Source organism: Prinia subflava, chromosome 18 (genome assembly GCF_021018805.1).
Source record: "Prinia subflava isolate CZ2003 ecotype Zambia chromosome 18, Cam_Psub_1.2, whole genome shotgun sequence".
NCBI classification, from domain to species: domain Eukaryota; kingdom Metazoa; phylum Chordata; class Aves; order Passeriformes; family Cisticolidae; genus Prinia; species Prinia subflava.
In genome coordinates, this window is record NC_086264.1 from 13,878,809 (window position 1) to 13,894,656 (window position 15,848).

A 15,848-nucleotide genomic window follows, 5' to 3' on the forward strand; every position below is an offset into this window, starting at 1 on the left:
CTGCCAACTAGCTGAAAATAATTTGCCTTTTTGTTTCTGGAAGTGAGGATATCTTATGTTGCTTCATTTTATTCTGATGGGCCAAACACACTTACTTACATTTCCAAGCCAGCATGGGCAAGTTTAGCCTGTGATAAACTGGAAGCTAAGCAGACACCTCCTCTTTTGTTTTCATTTTCTAATATTGCTTTCACCACCTTGGAAGGGGTAAAAATAATATCACCCACAACAAGAAGAACAAGATGGGAGGGAAATACAGTTTAATTGACAACACAGATCTCATGCAAGTAAAGGGAAGTTCATTTTTGAATCAAGGGAATCTGATTTCAGGCCAATTTGGAAACCACAGCAGATAAACGGTTGCCTTAAACCGGGTGAGTCAAATTCTTCATTTTGTTTTAAAGAAAAAAAAATGTTGTATTGACTCAACACTGAGCCCATACAGCATTGAGATGAATCCAAACCCATGATGCATTAGCAAGCAAAAGATTATGATGTCACCACAAATGTTATGAAGTCAATATTTCCAAAATATAAAAGCAGAAAAACAGATTTACAGGAATAAGATGGGCCAAATTAGGACTTTTTTTTTCTTATTTTTCCTTTGAAGAATAGTAAATAAAGCTGTCCAATTTGCCATCATAATACTTGTTTTCTATATTGCTTATTGACATGACATAAATAGTATATAAAATTGAATGATTACAGGTTTTAGAGTAACTTAATTGACTGAAATAATTCTGTGCATCTGTTTTTCGTTTTCAATTTTGTGCGTATCAGCAGCGCGCTGTTTTCATTTAGCCATACCTCTGGGATTCAGCTTTCTGCTTCTATCTTTACAGTCCTGGCATTGTCATTTTATGGTAAGAGGGTGGGGTGGAGGAGAGGAACAAATAATAGGTGAAGCTGCAGCGAATGGCACAAGGATACAGTCCCTTCCTGGAAAGAGGATTTTGTGGCGAACCATTTCTCCCATAATGCATCCCACAGACCAAATATCCACTAGAACAGCAGAGACAGGGAGTGAAGAAGGAGGGAAAAAAAGCAAAGTTAACTACGACATTTCACTCCTAAAGGAGGGGAAAAAGAGCAGGTTGATCAGAACAGTACAGTTTGTTTTGTGGTTTTGCTGGGTTTCTTTTTCGTGTCTCAACAAAAGCTAAAATAAATAACTAGATAAATAAAAGCTGTGTCAGTCAGCTCAACAGCAGTTAGTAACAACAGTGGAAGTTTAAAATCAACACTTTGGGTAAAGGTCCAGAGCTAGCAAGTTAAGACCAAGTAACAAGAGCACAGACCCATAGTGTACACTGAATTTATGGCTAAAAAACAACCCCTTTAGCATTTCCTACTCCCAATCCTGCCTTCAGCTTTTAAATGAAGTATTCAGTTACCTTATCTGCTTGACTTGGATAGGGGCTTTTTGCCCTTTAAATCCTTAAAAAAAATGCTGGATAGATAGTGACACAGTACTCAGAAAAAAACCCAAAAAACCTGTCTTACGTGTGAAGGGGAAAAACTGCCTTGAAATGCTTTAAAAGATGATGTTGTTTCTGAGCCTGAAATCCTCAGTTTCTGGTCGTGTTTGACCTACAGTTTTCCCTTCTTTTTTTTCCCCTTTCTTAACCTTCAAAAGCAATCCAAAACAAACCAAAGAAACAAACAAACAACTCATTTCTTGGTCAGACCAAAGAAAGGTGAAATGTTCCATTTGGGAAAAGGAGGGTACAGGTATCGGGGCATGGGACAGCAGCAGCATGCCTGAGGCCGTGGCAGGGTTTTCCTCCCAGGGACACTTTGGGGACCTTCCACAGAAGTGCAGCAAACTGGTGACAATTATGCATCTTCAGCCAACCAAGTGCAGAAAGAAAATGAAAGCAGTGAACAGCCCCAGACAGGCAGTGCCCTCAGAGGGGAGGAACCCGGGAGCTCGGGGATGTGGCAGCACGGGCCAGAGCAGGGAGCAGGAGCAGCCCCTGTGGGGACACCCCTGGAGCTGGGGCAGGGCCCCCCTCTGGCAGCTCCATCTGCAAACCCTTCGTTCTCCTCCTGCCTTTATTGTGCCTTTGTCCAAGAAGACAAATTGTCCGTCTAAGGCCAGATTCAGTGGAGTCCCAGGGAAGCCAAAGGAGGTCTCTGTGCTCACTTCAGCACTGGATCAGAGCCCTGGATGTGGCTGACATCAGAACTTTCCCCGCTGTGCACTGCATCACAAAAGTGTGCATAACTCTTTCTTGGTGCAGTCTCCATCATGTGAAAAGCAAATGCTCTCTCTGTCCTTTCCTGGACAGTAACAATAACAATAATCCTAATCATCTACTAAATGTCTGGAGGGGGAAAAAAACAACAAAAGAATTCATTTGGTGATAGAAGAACTCAGGATATCGACTAAAGAACTATCTAAAGAGTAATAGCTCAAATTTCTAAGGGCACTTAGCAAAAATCTCAAACAAAATGCTCTAAGGAATATTATTCCTTTATTTTCAGAAATTATTCTCTAAGCTAAGACTCTGCATCATCATTATGACCATCATTATTATTATTTCTCTACTTTTTAGACTTTTGTATTAAAATTTATGCTTTAAACTCATAAACATTACAAATAACTCATACAGGGACCTGTTAATTTCAGAAGAGGTTGTATGATTATGTTTTCAGTAGTGCTGAAGTCATGGCATTGGCTCCCAAAATCAGTTTCACTGCCCCTTACAGGATGCAGTTGGCTGTTAGTTAAAGTTCTCCTGCAGGTTAGCTAACCTCCTCAACATAAATCAAGTAGGACTCTTTAATAAATTCCTGGTCTTGTCACATTTGCAGTGTTTGCCATCAGAAAGTGTCCTCAAACAGACAAATGATACCTTTGACAGCAAAACCTGAGCCATAGAATATTCCCTCCTTTCCTGCCTGGTCCACTTGGCTCTCAGATGCAATTCTCAGTTTTGTTACAAAAGGAGAACAACTGTACAAGCTTGTACTTCTTGTTGTTCCCTCAAACGATTCAGAGATCCAGACCCAGATTCAGAACACGTCACTCATTCAGCAATTCCCGTGGTCCCCACATTGTTTCATTCCACAGCAGACAAAGACATTCTGGTCAAAACAAACTGACTGCAGCAGGAACTTCAGGCACAACTCAGGATAAGTCTCCTGTTCCTCTGCAGTCCCACACTGCCAAATCCACAGCCGTGCACCCCAAACCCCTCCAGTGGCCGCAGCTCCCAGCAGTGCGGAGCTGCCCTGGTTCCAGGTGCATTCCCATCCTTTCCCAGGTGCCATTCCCCTGGTTTCCTGCCCCTGTCCCCTGCAGTGTCCCTGCAGGTGTGTCCCTACCGTTCTCCTTGTAGCCCATGCCCAGGATCACCTCGGGCGCTCGGTAGTACCGCGTCACCACGTACGGGGTCATCATGAAGCTGGTGCCTGCCGTCCTGGCCAGCCCAAAGTCCAGGATCTTCAACGTGCAGTCAGATTTCACTACGATGTTACTGGGTTTTAAATCCTGCAAAAGACAGCAAAAAACCCTGTGTGACTGTCCTTTGTAAAGCCAGGCCCAGCTGTGACACGGACAGATCCTTTAGTCACCCTCCAAATCCTCTTTCCCTCTTCTGACACAGTTACTGTAAGAAATACTTGTAAATACACAGCCAAGCCTTGCTATTGTTTCTCTGGCAAACTGTTCTGGAAGCTGTTCTACCTCGGCACACTGTGGGGCTTTACCTGGGTAACAGGAGCCTGCTGGCGTTAAATTAATTGGATTTAGCAGATCAAGAAACCAGGATTGGTATCTGGGTGCTGTTTTGATTAGATTATTTTTGCTTAATGCTGTGAACCTGATGGAGACATTCCAGCTGCACATGTGGAGATACCTTAATGCTTCACTTATAATAATTCAGCTCATCCTTTGCTGGGTGACTCTCTGGCAGCCAAACCTATAACCCTCTGCTAAACACAACATGCCAAGAAGGGAGAACTTTGGAGAACAACATCCACTCTGCAACCCACTTCATCAGTCTTTCTTTTCTTAGGGAAACATTTTCTGATTTGTTTTTAATGTAGAAATCCCAAATTAATAAAAGCACTTTTCAATCGAGAAGTTAAGTCAGGGCATTTCCAATCCACTGAGAATTCCCTCCTGCTAACAGTGACATGACCCTGCTGCTGCCAGCTCTCACACATCCTCACCAGGCAAGGCAGAATGGGAGCGTGCACTTCATACAGACTCTGCAGCCTTTCCGTTTGTTTCAGCACATGTAAATGATGGCAAATGCCAATTCCATAGCCCTGCCTCTGACTGGGGCTCTTACATTTCTATTCATTGTACTGGGAGACAGGGCTTTGATCCACAGCACACAAGAGAGTCAAGTGGCATTTGGAGTCCTCATGATCATTTCATATGCTGCCTTAAGTTTTAACCCAAAGGCCCCTTACCCTGTGAATAATCCCCGCAGAGTGGAGATGCTTGATTCCACAGAGCATTTGGTACAGAAGGTAAGACATTCTCTCGTGGTCCAGCTCCATCTGAATCACCTGGCACAGGTTGGCATCCATTAACTCCATTACCAGGTAGCTGAATGGAAAAGCAAAGACACAGGGAGGTTTTTGTGTTGAGGGCAGATCACAGCATCGTCTCAAATAAGCATCAATGCCTTTTTCTGCTTCAAAATTCCCTTTATTTCTGATGACTGGGAGTGACACAGCTGGAGACTGGGCCCACTAACCACAGCACCATGGTGGTGTTTGTACCTCACTGCACAGACACCACTCCTTTAGCACACCAGGAAAACTGGTGGATTATTTCCCCTTCTTGGTGCATTCCCCATGACACAGACTGTACCCTACAAGGGCAGTCAGGCAGCACCCCTCAGAAATGCACAAAACCCAAAGCACCCACAAGCACCAAACAATGGAACTGCTCAGCCTTTGACCACTGCTAGGATGGCAACCACAGAACACACAGGAATCTGGGAGAAACAGAGGTGTCTGAGGGGGTAAAATATACAAAATGCCCCCAAAAATCCTCCTCAGCTTGCATGACTTCAAAAATTCTCATTATAATGAATTGGTTACTGCAGGTATCAGAATAGGAACACATTTCCATACCATGTATACAGAATATGGGAAAGACAGGAAGATAAAATGAGACCAACAATATAAACCAGGAAACACTTAAAACTACATGCACAGCAGGTTTGTACCAGGCACAGCAGTGGTTGTCCAGCAGGGCAAGGTTCCAACAGAGATGCTGATTGTCCTCTACACCTACCCCCAGTTCCCCAGGCAAATAACATCACATAGACAAAGGTCATATCACAACAAATATGAAACCTGGTGTTTTTCACCTTAAATTGTCAAAAGAGCTCTCAGTACGGGAATTCAGAATATTTTTCTACCCACTAGACTCACACTATCTATTTTAGGCGTGGCTATAACCTTTGTATTTTGCTGAGTTATTGTAATCAAGGTACACCAGGATGCCCCACACATCCCTAAAGCTTTAGCTTAATTACTGCCCCTGTTACTTACACATCCTGGAACTCCTCCAGAGATTTCTGTGGTGTGAAGACATTTAATAAACTGATAATCTGAAAAGCAAAGCAAGACAAAAGAATAAAGAGAAGTGATATACTTAATCAGTTGAACCAGTTTTGAACTGTGTTAAAGAATAAACTGTTTTTTCACTGCTCTATATATATTAACACTTCTCACTTTATGGATCAGTAAAAAATCAGTAGCATTCAAAATAAAATCTCACACATCTCTCAGATTTCTTCTAGGTGCACTTGAAATCATCTAAAGAAGGATAACCAGTGACAAAACAAAGTGCCAAGGGTGAGACATTCCTCTCCATTTTGAAGCTGCAGGTTCAAAGACCCAACTTCAGCTCAATCCAGCATAGCAGTCTTTGTGCTACAGCCAGAATTTTCTTATTTATGAGGAAGGCTAATTTGAGGGGACAAATAATCAGGGAATTATTAGGAATATCTTCATTCATTATGGATTCTAAGTGATATAGAGCAGATGGTGCAAGAAGCAGGAAAGTCCAGAACACTCCCAGTTTGGCCCAGCCTTTAAATAAGCATGTGGAATGTCCTCAGCCTCTCCTGTGGGCATGCAGTACCAGGCAGAGCACAGCCCTTGAGCACAATTTACTTCTCATTTCCTCCATTTAAAAAAGGAGCCCAACAAACCGATTTCCTTTCTAGCACAGCAGTGCACATGGCATTTCTGCTGCTGAGCACTTACATTTTTATGGTTCACACACTTCATGAGGACCAGCTCCCTGTAAGCTCTCTTGGCGTGTGTTTGGTTCTGGAATGGTCTGCTGAGCTTCTTAATGGCCACGTTCCTGTCCAGGACAGCATCGTAGGCAGCGCTGCAGGGGGACAAACACGGGGTGATGCATTGTATGCAGCGCTGCAGCGGGACAAACAAACTCGGGGTGATGCATTGTATGCAGCGCTGCAGGGGGACAAACAAACACGGGGTGATGCATTGTATGCGGCGCTGCAGGGGGACAAACAAACATGGGGTGATGCATTGTATGCAGCGCTGCAGCGGGACAAACAAACATGGGGTGATGCATTGTATGCAGCGCTGCAGCGGGACAAACACAGGGTGATGCATTGTATGCAGCGCTGCAGCGGGACAAACAAACATGGGGTGATGCATTGTATGCAGCGCTGCAGGGGGACAAACTCGGGGTGATGCATTGTATGCAGCGCTGCAGCGGGACAAACAAACATGGGGTGATGCATTGTATTCAGCGCTGCAGCGGGACAAACAAACATGGGGTGATGCATTGTATGCAGCGCTGCAGGGGGACAAACACGGGGTGATGCATTGTATGCAGCGCTGCAGGGGGACAAACACGGGGTCACGCATTGTATGCAGCGCTGCATGGGGACAAACACGGGGTGATGCATTGTATGCAGCGCTGCAGGGGGACAAACAAACACGGGGTGATGCATTGTATGCAGCGCTGCAGCGGGACAAACAAACACGGGGTGATGCATTGTATGCAGCGCTGCAGCGGGACAAACACGGGGTGATGCATTGTATGCAGCGCTGCACGGGGACAAACACGGGGTGATGCATTGTATGCAGCGCTGCAGCAGGACAAACAAACACGGGGTGATGCATTGTATGCAGCGCTGCAGCGGGACAAACACGGGGTGATGCATTGTATGCAGCGCTGCAGGGGGAAAAACTCGGGGTCATGCCCCGCAGGGCCAGCACGGAGGGCCCCAGGGGTCTCCTCTCTGGCAGGGGTGTCTGCTGCCAGCTTTGCCTGCTCACAGGCAAACACAAACTCCAAGCCCACCGTTCACCCAGGCCCTTCACTGCCACCCATAAGGGATCACACAGTGCCACTGCCATTTCCATAACAGTCCCATTTTGGATCTCTATTGCTCATTCCTTTTCAACTACTACAGTCATTGCCTAAAATGTCAAAGACAAGCAGCTCTTTACAGCAAAGATAAACTTGGAAGCAGAATTCATTCATAATTCTAAGGACAGATCTGAAAAATTCTCTGTGAAATCTATTTCACAATTCCGTCGTGCTGAGGGAGCTCTTATCTGCCAAAATTTCAGACGGGAGGCTCTGAAGAAAGGTGTTCGAGCCATCACATATAAGACAATGTAAAAGAGGATGCATGGATAAAAAAGGATGGAACACTTCTTTTTGATAAACATATTTACAATAAAAGTTGCTTATCTTTCTAATTACATGAGGTGGTGATGCCCCAACAAGAACCATTTTGTAACCCACCCAGCAGTTATCAGTTGTGCACACTGATGCAAGACCAGTCTCCTCCCACAGCCATTTTCTCTCACAGAGACAGAGGGGACACAGTGGTACAGTGGGAAAGGCAGTGTGGAAACCACGATGAAGTTCACACATTGCCTGGCACAACACTCAGTGGACTCTGGGTGGGTTTGGCAGAAAATTAAAATATTCATGAGGACGCTGAGCATGGAGCATGTTTACATCCTTCTCATCTGCATGTGCTGGGCTAATTCTCTGTACTTGGCTCTGAAAGCCACTCTGCTGTTCCACACTTTTCCGAACAGAAGTGTAAAATCAGTACTTTCTGGTCCTGAATGTCTCTTGTCTCTAACTCACGACACAGTCTGCTAGCTGCCAGCAGCTTTATTAGCTGCCAGCCCAGAAAACTCAGCCTGGGCAGCCAAGGGAGCCAAGTCTCCTCTCCACTCTGCTTCAGAAGGGCTCTAGAGCAATACAGTTTCTTTTACACGTGAAGCATGCAAGAGATGACAACCTCACAGTTTCCAGAGTATCCTCACAAACTTATTTACTTTTTCCTCCGTAAACTTGCAGAGTATAAATATGGAATGGATTTTGCCTGAACAGTTGCAGTCATGGAAACCATATGGGTTCTTTAAGGAGAAAGGAATCAAAGAAGGACATAGAAACACAGGCAGTGTATTCTAGAGACAGAGGACATGATTTCTTTGCTAGGAAATGGAACTGTGGCACATTTTATTACGTACCATTTGTGATTACCATTACATTTTAAATTTCAAACAAAAGAAGACAAACATGAAATAAATGGTGACAGTATCAAAAATATCACATAAAAATGATAGCTTGCAGACCACAGCAGAAACCCTACAGATCAATTACCTTGTTTCCAGGCAAAAAGCATTAATCTAAAACACAAAGAAACGCCCACTCCAACACCAGCACCCTTCTGTTGAATTTTGGGAAGATGAGAACTCCTCTCCATCCACCACCACCCCCCCTGCACAAACGCAGGCTGAACGTGACCTGTCTCTGCTTCTCAGCCCCTTGCAAAGGGAGGGAGGGGTCACTCCCCTCTGACACTGCAGAGGGGGATCAGCTGCTTCTCCTCTCAGCAGTTTCAGTGGCACGGATCTAATCAAGCTCAGAAAACTGTTTTGTGTTTCTATGACAGACTCAGAGATGAACTAGGTACAAGCCTGAGCAGTTTTTACAACCACAGCTTGGTCCAATAAACTCCAGTCTGTGTTTCAGGGACCTCAGGATGTGCTGTCAGTGCTGCTGCACTGTCAGTTACTGTGCCAATGCCAGAATCATGGAAAAACCATTTGCCACTGGGTTAAAGGAGCCTCCACCTGTAAAGTAACACATTTCACACCGAATTCTGAAAAAACCCCAGTGACAGAGGTGACACGTGGAATTAAGGCTTTATCTTTGATCAAGTTAGAGATAAAAGATTGTTTTAGTTACCCAAATGCCTCACAATTAAACAGGTAAAAAATGCCTGCACAGAGATGTTTAAATACAAACCAGAGAAATTTAAAAGCCATGTCTAAAAATGCAGAGGCAGAGGCCACCCAGGATCCCACAACTTTTGAACATGCTAAATTCAAATTGCATTGTTTAGGAGAGCTACTGCATTTGCCTTTTGTTCACATTATTCACATCACTGAAACATCACTTTTCAGAAATAAAAGAAACATTAGCAGTCACCTCTATTTGAAGGGCTTCCACCCTGAATATTTGAGAACGCTATGGGATGTGACAAGTCTCTGTATTGCTCTCAGTGACTTTTACTGTACAAAGACTAAAATTGCAGGGTTTACTTGGGGTATTATTTGCATTGCCTGTGGAAATAGTGCCACAGTTGTCAATTATGATAAGATCTCTCTCCCGCATTCCTGCTAGTTCCATTTTGCTGTGTGGAGGAGCAAACCCGGTGCTATCACCCTCACCAGCCAGGGAATTATCAGCAAACCCCTGGGCTCCTCCTGCCTCGGGATCTCTGCTGCCTGACTGCTGCTTCTGCTATTTCAGACAGCGGCTGTGGCTGGCAAAGAGACACAAAATGCCAATTCTTCTCTCCAAGCATCATGAGAAGAAGTGCTGATACTCACCAAACTATTCCCTGAGCCCCAGAGCCAATGGGTTTCAAGTTCTGGTAGCGTTTGAGGACTGTGAAGGTCGAGTCACCCACTTCCACGCTGTAGAACTGGTTGTCAACTTTGCTTTTGCTCATGTTGTAATGTTTGGCAATGTATGACACATCCACTTGTTTCCCAAATCCCTGTTGTGCAGGGAAGGCAAGGGGAGAGGGTTTGGTGGAAACGGAGAAACCAAGGCTGGTAAAACATTAGAATACTGATAAAGCACTGTCAGCCTAATTTTTCAATATAAATTCTTGTCATTTTCGGCTCATTTTCATAAAGACTGTATCAAACCTTCTGTCATGCAGGAAGTCACCATAAAAAGCACTGATTAAAGAAAAGCAGTGAATTCTACAGCTGACGTTTGTGACACAGTTACTGCCAGCTCCTGGTGTCTGTCCTGCTCCATGACTGCTGGGTCGTGTGCCATTATCACAACAATGCAGGACATATTTAGCATTAACACCCATTACTGTGAAGCCAGTGTTGATGTATAGTGTCAGCATAAAGACTGCATTCCTGAGCCAGCCTGGCTCAGCCAGCTCCTCTGGAAGCACAGACAGAGTGAATTTTTTAATCAAGTGAATTTTTAAATCAAGTGTTAATGCTTGGATGAGCCAGGCCTGCCACACCTTGTTTGTGTGCTGTGGAGCTCCAGGGGAGCACACGTTTGATCACTCTGTGTCCAGAATAAAAACCAGTTCCTTTGAAGTTGCTGTGTGAACTGCTGGCCTCGGGAAACTCATGCTGCATACAGTGGGATTTCTGACCTGCTGCAGTTCCAGCAGCTGGTTCTTTTACATCCACAAATGTCTTAAAGTCAATTAAAGCAGCTCAGAAGAACCACTCTGTAGTACCTCAGTTAGATGGGTAATTAACATATCCAATTGCTTCAGTCAACAGCAATTAAAGCTGTGGACCCAGAAGACCACAACTGATAAGCAAACGCTGATGTCCTGATGAGCAGCTCTCCTCTGCACAACACAGACCATCCCTGGACAGCCTGCTCTTAACGGTGTGTGAAAAGGTAAACACTCTTCTATTCTGCATGGAATGATTATTTTCTTTTTCGATTTTTTCCTGGGCAAGCTACAATACTGAGGCCCAGATTAACAGTGAACACTGCAGGTGTGAAGCCTCAAAGAAAACACATTCAGGTTTTCAGAGCTCTCTGTAAGATGAAAGATTATTCCTCAGAGACAAAGTATGCACGGAAATGCCATTTGTTCGTAGTTTCCATAAACATTTGTTGAAGTAATTACATTGCTAGCACTGATAGGAACTTAGGTTTCATTTCAGACAAAATGTTCATTTTCATACAAAAATGCATGAACTGTTATTTTCTCCTTCCAGCACCTAATTGAAAACTTCTAAGGCACACACACACACATTCCTCAATGCCACTCGCTTTACTCCATACAGAGAAATTGAAGAGTAAGAGAAGTGAAAATTCTCAGCCCTGAACACCGAGCTATCCTTGTTAGCTCACTCGAGCGTGTAGCCACATTTGCAATGATGTTTGCTTAGTAATCTGACAAGTGAGAAAGAGAAAATAAAGTGTCAAGATTCAAGTATTTGAGATGAAGGGAAGAGATACTCTCACCATTACTGTTTAGAGAGCATATATTTTGCTTTCAAAGGACAAGTATTTAAAAATTCAGTGGAACTCAACTTATTGCCTCACACACAGCTACAAAGTGTATGCTTTTCCTTTCTTTCAGAGTACAGAGAGCAAGAGTTAAAAAGCCCAACAGAAATAAAATTATGCTATTTTCTATATTATAAGGTGCATTGCTTCCTGATATCTTATTTGATTTGTCCATTTCTAACCTACAAAACAACTATACTTACAATATTTTACTGCCAGACCTTTGTTTCTGAGCACCATTCATCTATTACTGACGAGCCTAAATACGGAGGTTTCTTGCAGCTTAGCATCTCCTACATTTCAGCTTGTACAGACCACGCTAGCAGCAATTTAAGGCAATTTGCCCTCCCTGGCATCTCCAGGGCAGTGGGAGCTGTCACAGGTTCCTCTGGCAGCACCAGCAGAGGGGAGGCCTCGGGGGTGATGCAGACAGAGCTGGCCTTGGTGCAGCCCCACAGGGGCCCAGCAGCTCAGGGTGTGGGCACAAGACAAACTCCATGGTTTAGGTACTCCTCCTTCTCCTCCAGTACAGGTAAACAGAAAATTATAATCACTATAGAAAAGGCTTTGTCTCAAAAGAACAGAGACTAAGATAAAACAGTTTTAATCTGCAGTTTTTCTCTTTCAAAACCGTGCCAGCATTTTTCACTAAAAAACCCTCAGAAATATTAACTGATAGTTTATCGAAACAAAATCAATAATTATTAAGACCAAATTGCAAACTAAACTTGAGGGCAAATAGAAAAGTAATCTTTTGTGATGTTATTTCTCTACTTTTTTGTATTTATTCTCATTTTTATAAACAGTGACTTGTAGTAAGCTGCTGAAACTCATTTTCTATTTTTCTCTCATTATAGCATGTCTTGCAAAAATGAAGGACAAGTGTATACTGTACCTTGTTTTACCTGTAAGGAACACACACCTGACAAAAGGCAATCTTCACATCCAGAGTAGGTTCACCAAAATAATACAAGAAATGGCGGCTCATAAATACCTGCAATTAAAGAAAAGCAGACATAGAAATCTTGTCTGGCTGCTGATGTGCAAGCATAATGCAGCTCTGGCTTCATCTGGATTCTAAAACCAACCTGATTTGTTACCCAGCTTGTGAAAACCAGAAATGTGGTAACACTGAACTGTAAAAAAGCTTTAAATTCTTCCCAACGCCTGCCAAGGTCCCAAACATGACTTGGTTACATCTGGAAAACCTCACAGTAACTGGTGCCATTAATACAAGGTTTATCATGTCACTTGCATATTCCTACACCACCACCAACAACAGAAAATCAGGTCAATAACGTTCTAAACAAGGTGGGAATAGGAGACACTTGCTGATATGGGGAGGAAAAAAGTCCTAAGTTGACAAGTGTTAGGCCTCCAGGCCTTGGGGCACATCCATTCCTCTGCAGGACTCCACAAAACCACAGGAGACCCAGCCAAGCACACCAAGCAGCAACAAAAACCTGCTAACAGGGCAATGAAAAAGCAGCAACTTTAGCTAAAATGAGAAAAATATATAGAACTTCATGTTCTTCTGTTAAATATAAGCTCATTGTAAAGACTTAAAAATGAAAACAAAACAACCATCCAGCCATCACTCCATAAGGATAAAGTTATGATTCTGAAACACTGTGTAGCTGCTTATGGCACTTGTCTTCAGTAGGAACAACTCCCTAACTTCAAGTGTAAATGGCAATAAATAAGACTTAATCTGGAGTAATTTCAACTCACACCAATTGATCAGGAGTAAAGAAACTACAAGGAAGTATTCACCAATACTTGCCTACTTCAATGCATCATGTGCTCCCACGTGTTTAATTATTAATGAAGGAATATATGAATAATCTTATTATGAGAGCAAGTTTATGACCTTTTTTGCATCATGTTACAGTGTCTGAGATTGCGTTCTCACTGCCCATGGAGTCATTACCAGAGTCTCATATTCCACAGAGGGTTTATAATAGTTTATATAAAACAAAAAAGAAGAAAGGAAGGGCTTTTTTTAAAAAAAAAAAAAAAAAAAGCTTTTAACATTAGACATATTGCCAATGATTTCTGGAAAGCCAGCAGGTAATTACACTGCATTTCACTGCTGTAATAATCAATGACTGAAATGTCAATAGCTATGACATACCACGCTCAAGACAGAGCTCAATGGTGGAAAGTGAAGAAAGGAAGAAAATTGGGGGATTTGGTTTCTCCCTGGATTTCTGTGAGAAATCCCTGGATTTCTGTGAGGGTCTATTGAGAAGACATCCTTTGCATTACGTCTGCACTACCAGTCACAGCCAGCTCCTCAGCTGTCCACAGGAGTTACTGGCACTGTGAGCACTCACCCTGGGCAGAACAACAGACTGGTGAGTTTTATGAACTGGAACACATTCTAGAATTTGTGATGTTGTCCTTGTGTGCAGTTAATGCTTATAAAATAATAGCAGGATGATCTGTTTTAGTGGCCTGGATCAATACTCAAATTCTCTGTACATGAGACACGAATGAATCACTGCAGAGCTGAGCTCCTCCAGTTGTACAACAGGAATTAATTCCACCTTTCCATGGCACAAAAAGGTGTACCCAGGAAAAAACAGACTTGGGTTCATGCTTTGAAGTGTTTATTGAATTCATACAAGGTTCCCCTCAGTGCCCTGTAAGTAATCACACACGTATGTAACTTCCAATTCCCTCAGGCAGAAAACAGATTTCCACTCAGCAGCACAGATCCCCTTGATCATGTCTCCTCTGGGGCGAGCTGACACCACATCACTAGAGATGTTTAAGAAGTGTCAGAATAAAGAACTGGCCTGATGCTGAGATAATTGTGCTACAACATAAAGCAGTTATGAAACAAGAAGCTACTGAGACAAGCAGCATCACTCACCGGGGACTGCAGCTTTACGTGAGAGCACAAGCATCCAGTATTTCTTTACCCCATCTCTGACACTTTACCTGTTCCATATTGAGTGAAATCACCCCAGGGGGGAAGAACTGGGAGAACAGGACATTGCTGATAGAATAAAATACTCTGGGAAGCCAGAGATTGCAGTAGCATCACAGAGAGAAAACCTGTCTGTGAAACAGCAAAGCCACCATGGGATCCCAAATCTTCATCATGATCAAGGCATCTGTGTGCCAGAACCCATGAAAACATACAAGATTCAGCAGCAAACATGTGATCTACTTTCAGGCAAAACAAAACTAGGAGGCACTAAAATCAGGAAGAGGAAAGCAGCCATGAAGGCAAGATGAAGAAAATCCTGAAAATTCTCTGGGCTGCGCAGTGGCACAGCCCCCAGGGGAACTGCCTGGATGCTGTACCCAGCCTGCTGCTCTGCCATCCCCTCTCCACTCCACTCCTTCCTTATGGAAAGCTGTTCTTCAAAACAGAATGTGGACTAAAGACAGGCCCAAATTTCAGGCATGAACTTCTCTTTACCTGCAGTGCTCCTATCAAATCTTCCTTTTCTGTACAGGGACTTTTTACTTTTAATAATGGTTATCTGTCTCTCCAGGGGTCAGCAGGATTATCTAATTATTATTCAAACAGCTCTTTGAAGACTGAAAGGATTAAATCAATACTATTAGTATAATTACTGAGAGCAGAGAAGAAACCATGGAATGAGAGCAGTTAAAGCAGACTAGAAAACCAACAGCAGCTCTCAAATTCAGCCTCCTGCAGCAAACCCCCTGCTCGTCCTGGAATTCCTTCCTCACCCTCGGTGCTGTATGACATTGGTACCCAGGGAATGTCTGGGCAATTTGGCCCAGCCAGATGAAATCTGTTGGCCCAGGAGTGTTCCCTAGCAGGCTGCAGTGCCCTTCCTTGGGCTCCTGGATCATGGACAGGCAGGCTGTGTCATCATCTCATACCATCTTTTCATTTGCACCTGGATATCCTCACTCCCTGAATAAATCCTAGCCACTTCCTAGAGCAGTAAAATCAAACTGTGATGTTGGAAGCAGCTCTGAATTTGCACAGGATGAACCTGGAGTGGTAAGTGTGCGAGACTGTGGCTACCACTGTAAGGAAAAAAATGAAGAAAAGCTAATTGGAAAGAGATGAGCACAGTAAAACAGCGCCTGCCCCACATAAGATAATCTTTACCACAGTGGTGAAAGCAAGATGCATTTTGCCTGGTTTGGGCTCTTGATTTTAATCTGCTTTCTCTTTCTGAGGAAAAAAGAAAAAGATAAAAAATTGAGGTAACTGTCTCAGCACAGCTGAACAAAAAATACTGCCTTCTCAGAAATTTGTTTTTCTCTATTAAAAAAATAAAATCAATATAAAGCCGTT

At 43.4% G+C, this 15,848-nt stretch overlaps 1 protein-coding gene across 4 annotated transcripts in view; it reads right to left on the bottom strand.

Moving 5' to 3' along the window:
* Window positions 1–15,848, bottom strand: part of MAPK10 (mitogen-activated protein kinase 10) — a 68,370-nt gene that overhangs the window by 16,743 nt on the left and 35,779 nt on the right. For 2 of the 4 annotated variants that reach the window (XM_063415028.1, XM_063415031.1), the window contains exons 4-10: window positions 12,480–12,551; window positions 9,880–10,049; window positions 6,241–6,370; window positions 5,521–5,579; window positions 4,426–4,564; window positions 3,331–3,496; window positions 931–1,002 (exon numbers count right to left, since the gene is read on the bottom strand). In XM_063415028.1, coding sequence (XP_063271098.1) covers window positions 931–1,002; window positions 3,331–3,496; window positions 4,426–4,564; window positions 5,521–5,579; window positions 6,241–6,370; window positions 9,880–10,049; window positions 12,480–12,545 — 802 coding nt within the window. In that variant the 5' untranslated portion in view covers window positions 12,546–12,551. Of the gene's footprint in view, window positions 1–930; window positions 1,003–3,330; window positions 3,497–4,425; window positions 4,565–5,520; window positions 5,580–6,240; window positions 6,371–9,879; window positions 10,050–12,452; window positions 12,552–15,848 lie in introns of all 4 variants that reach the window. The other 2 variants (XM_063415030.1, XM_063415029.1) reach the window with 2 other exon arrangements.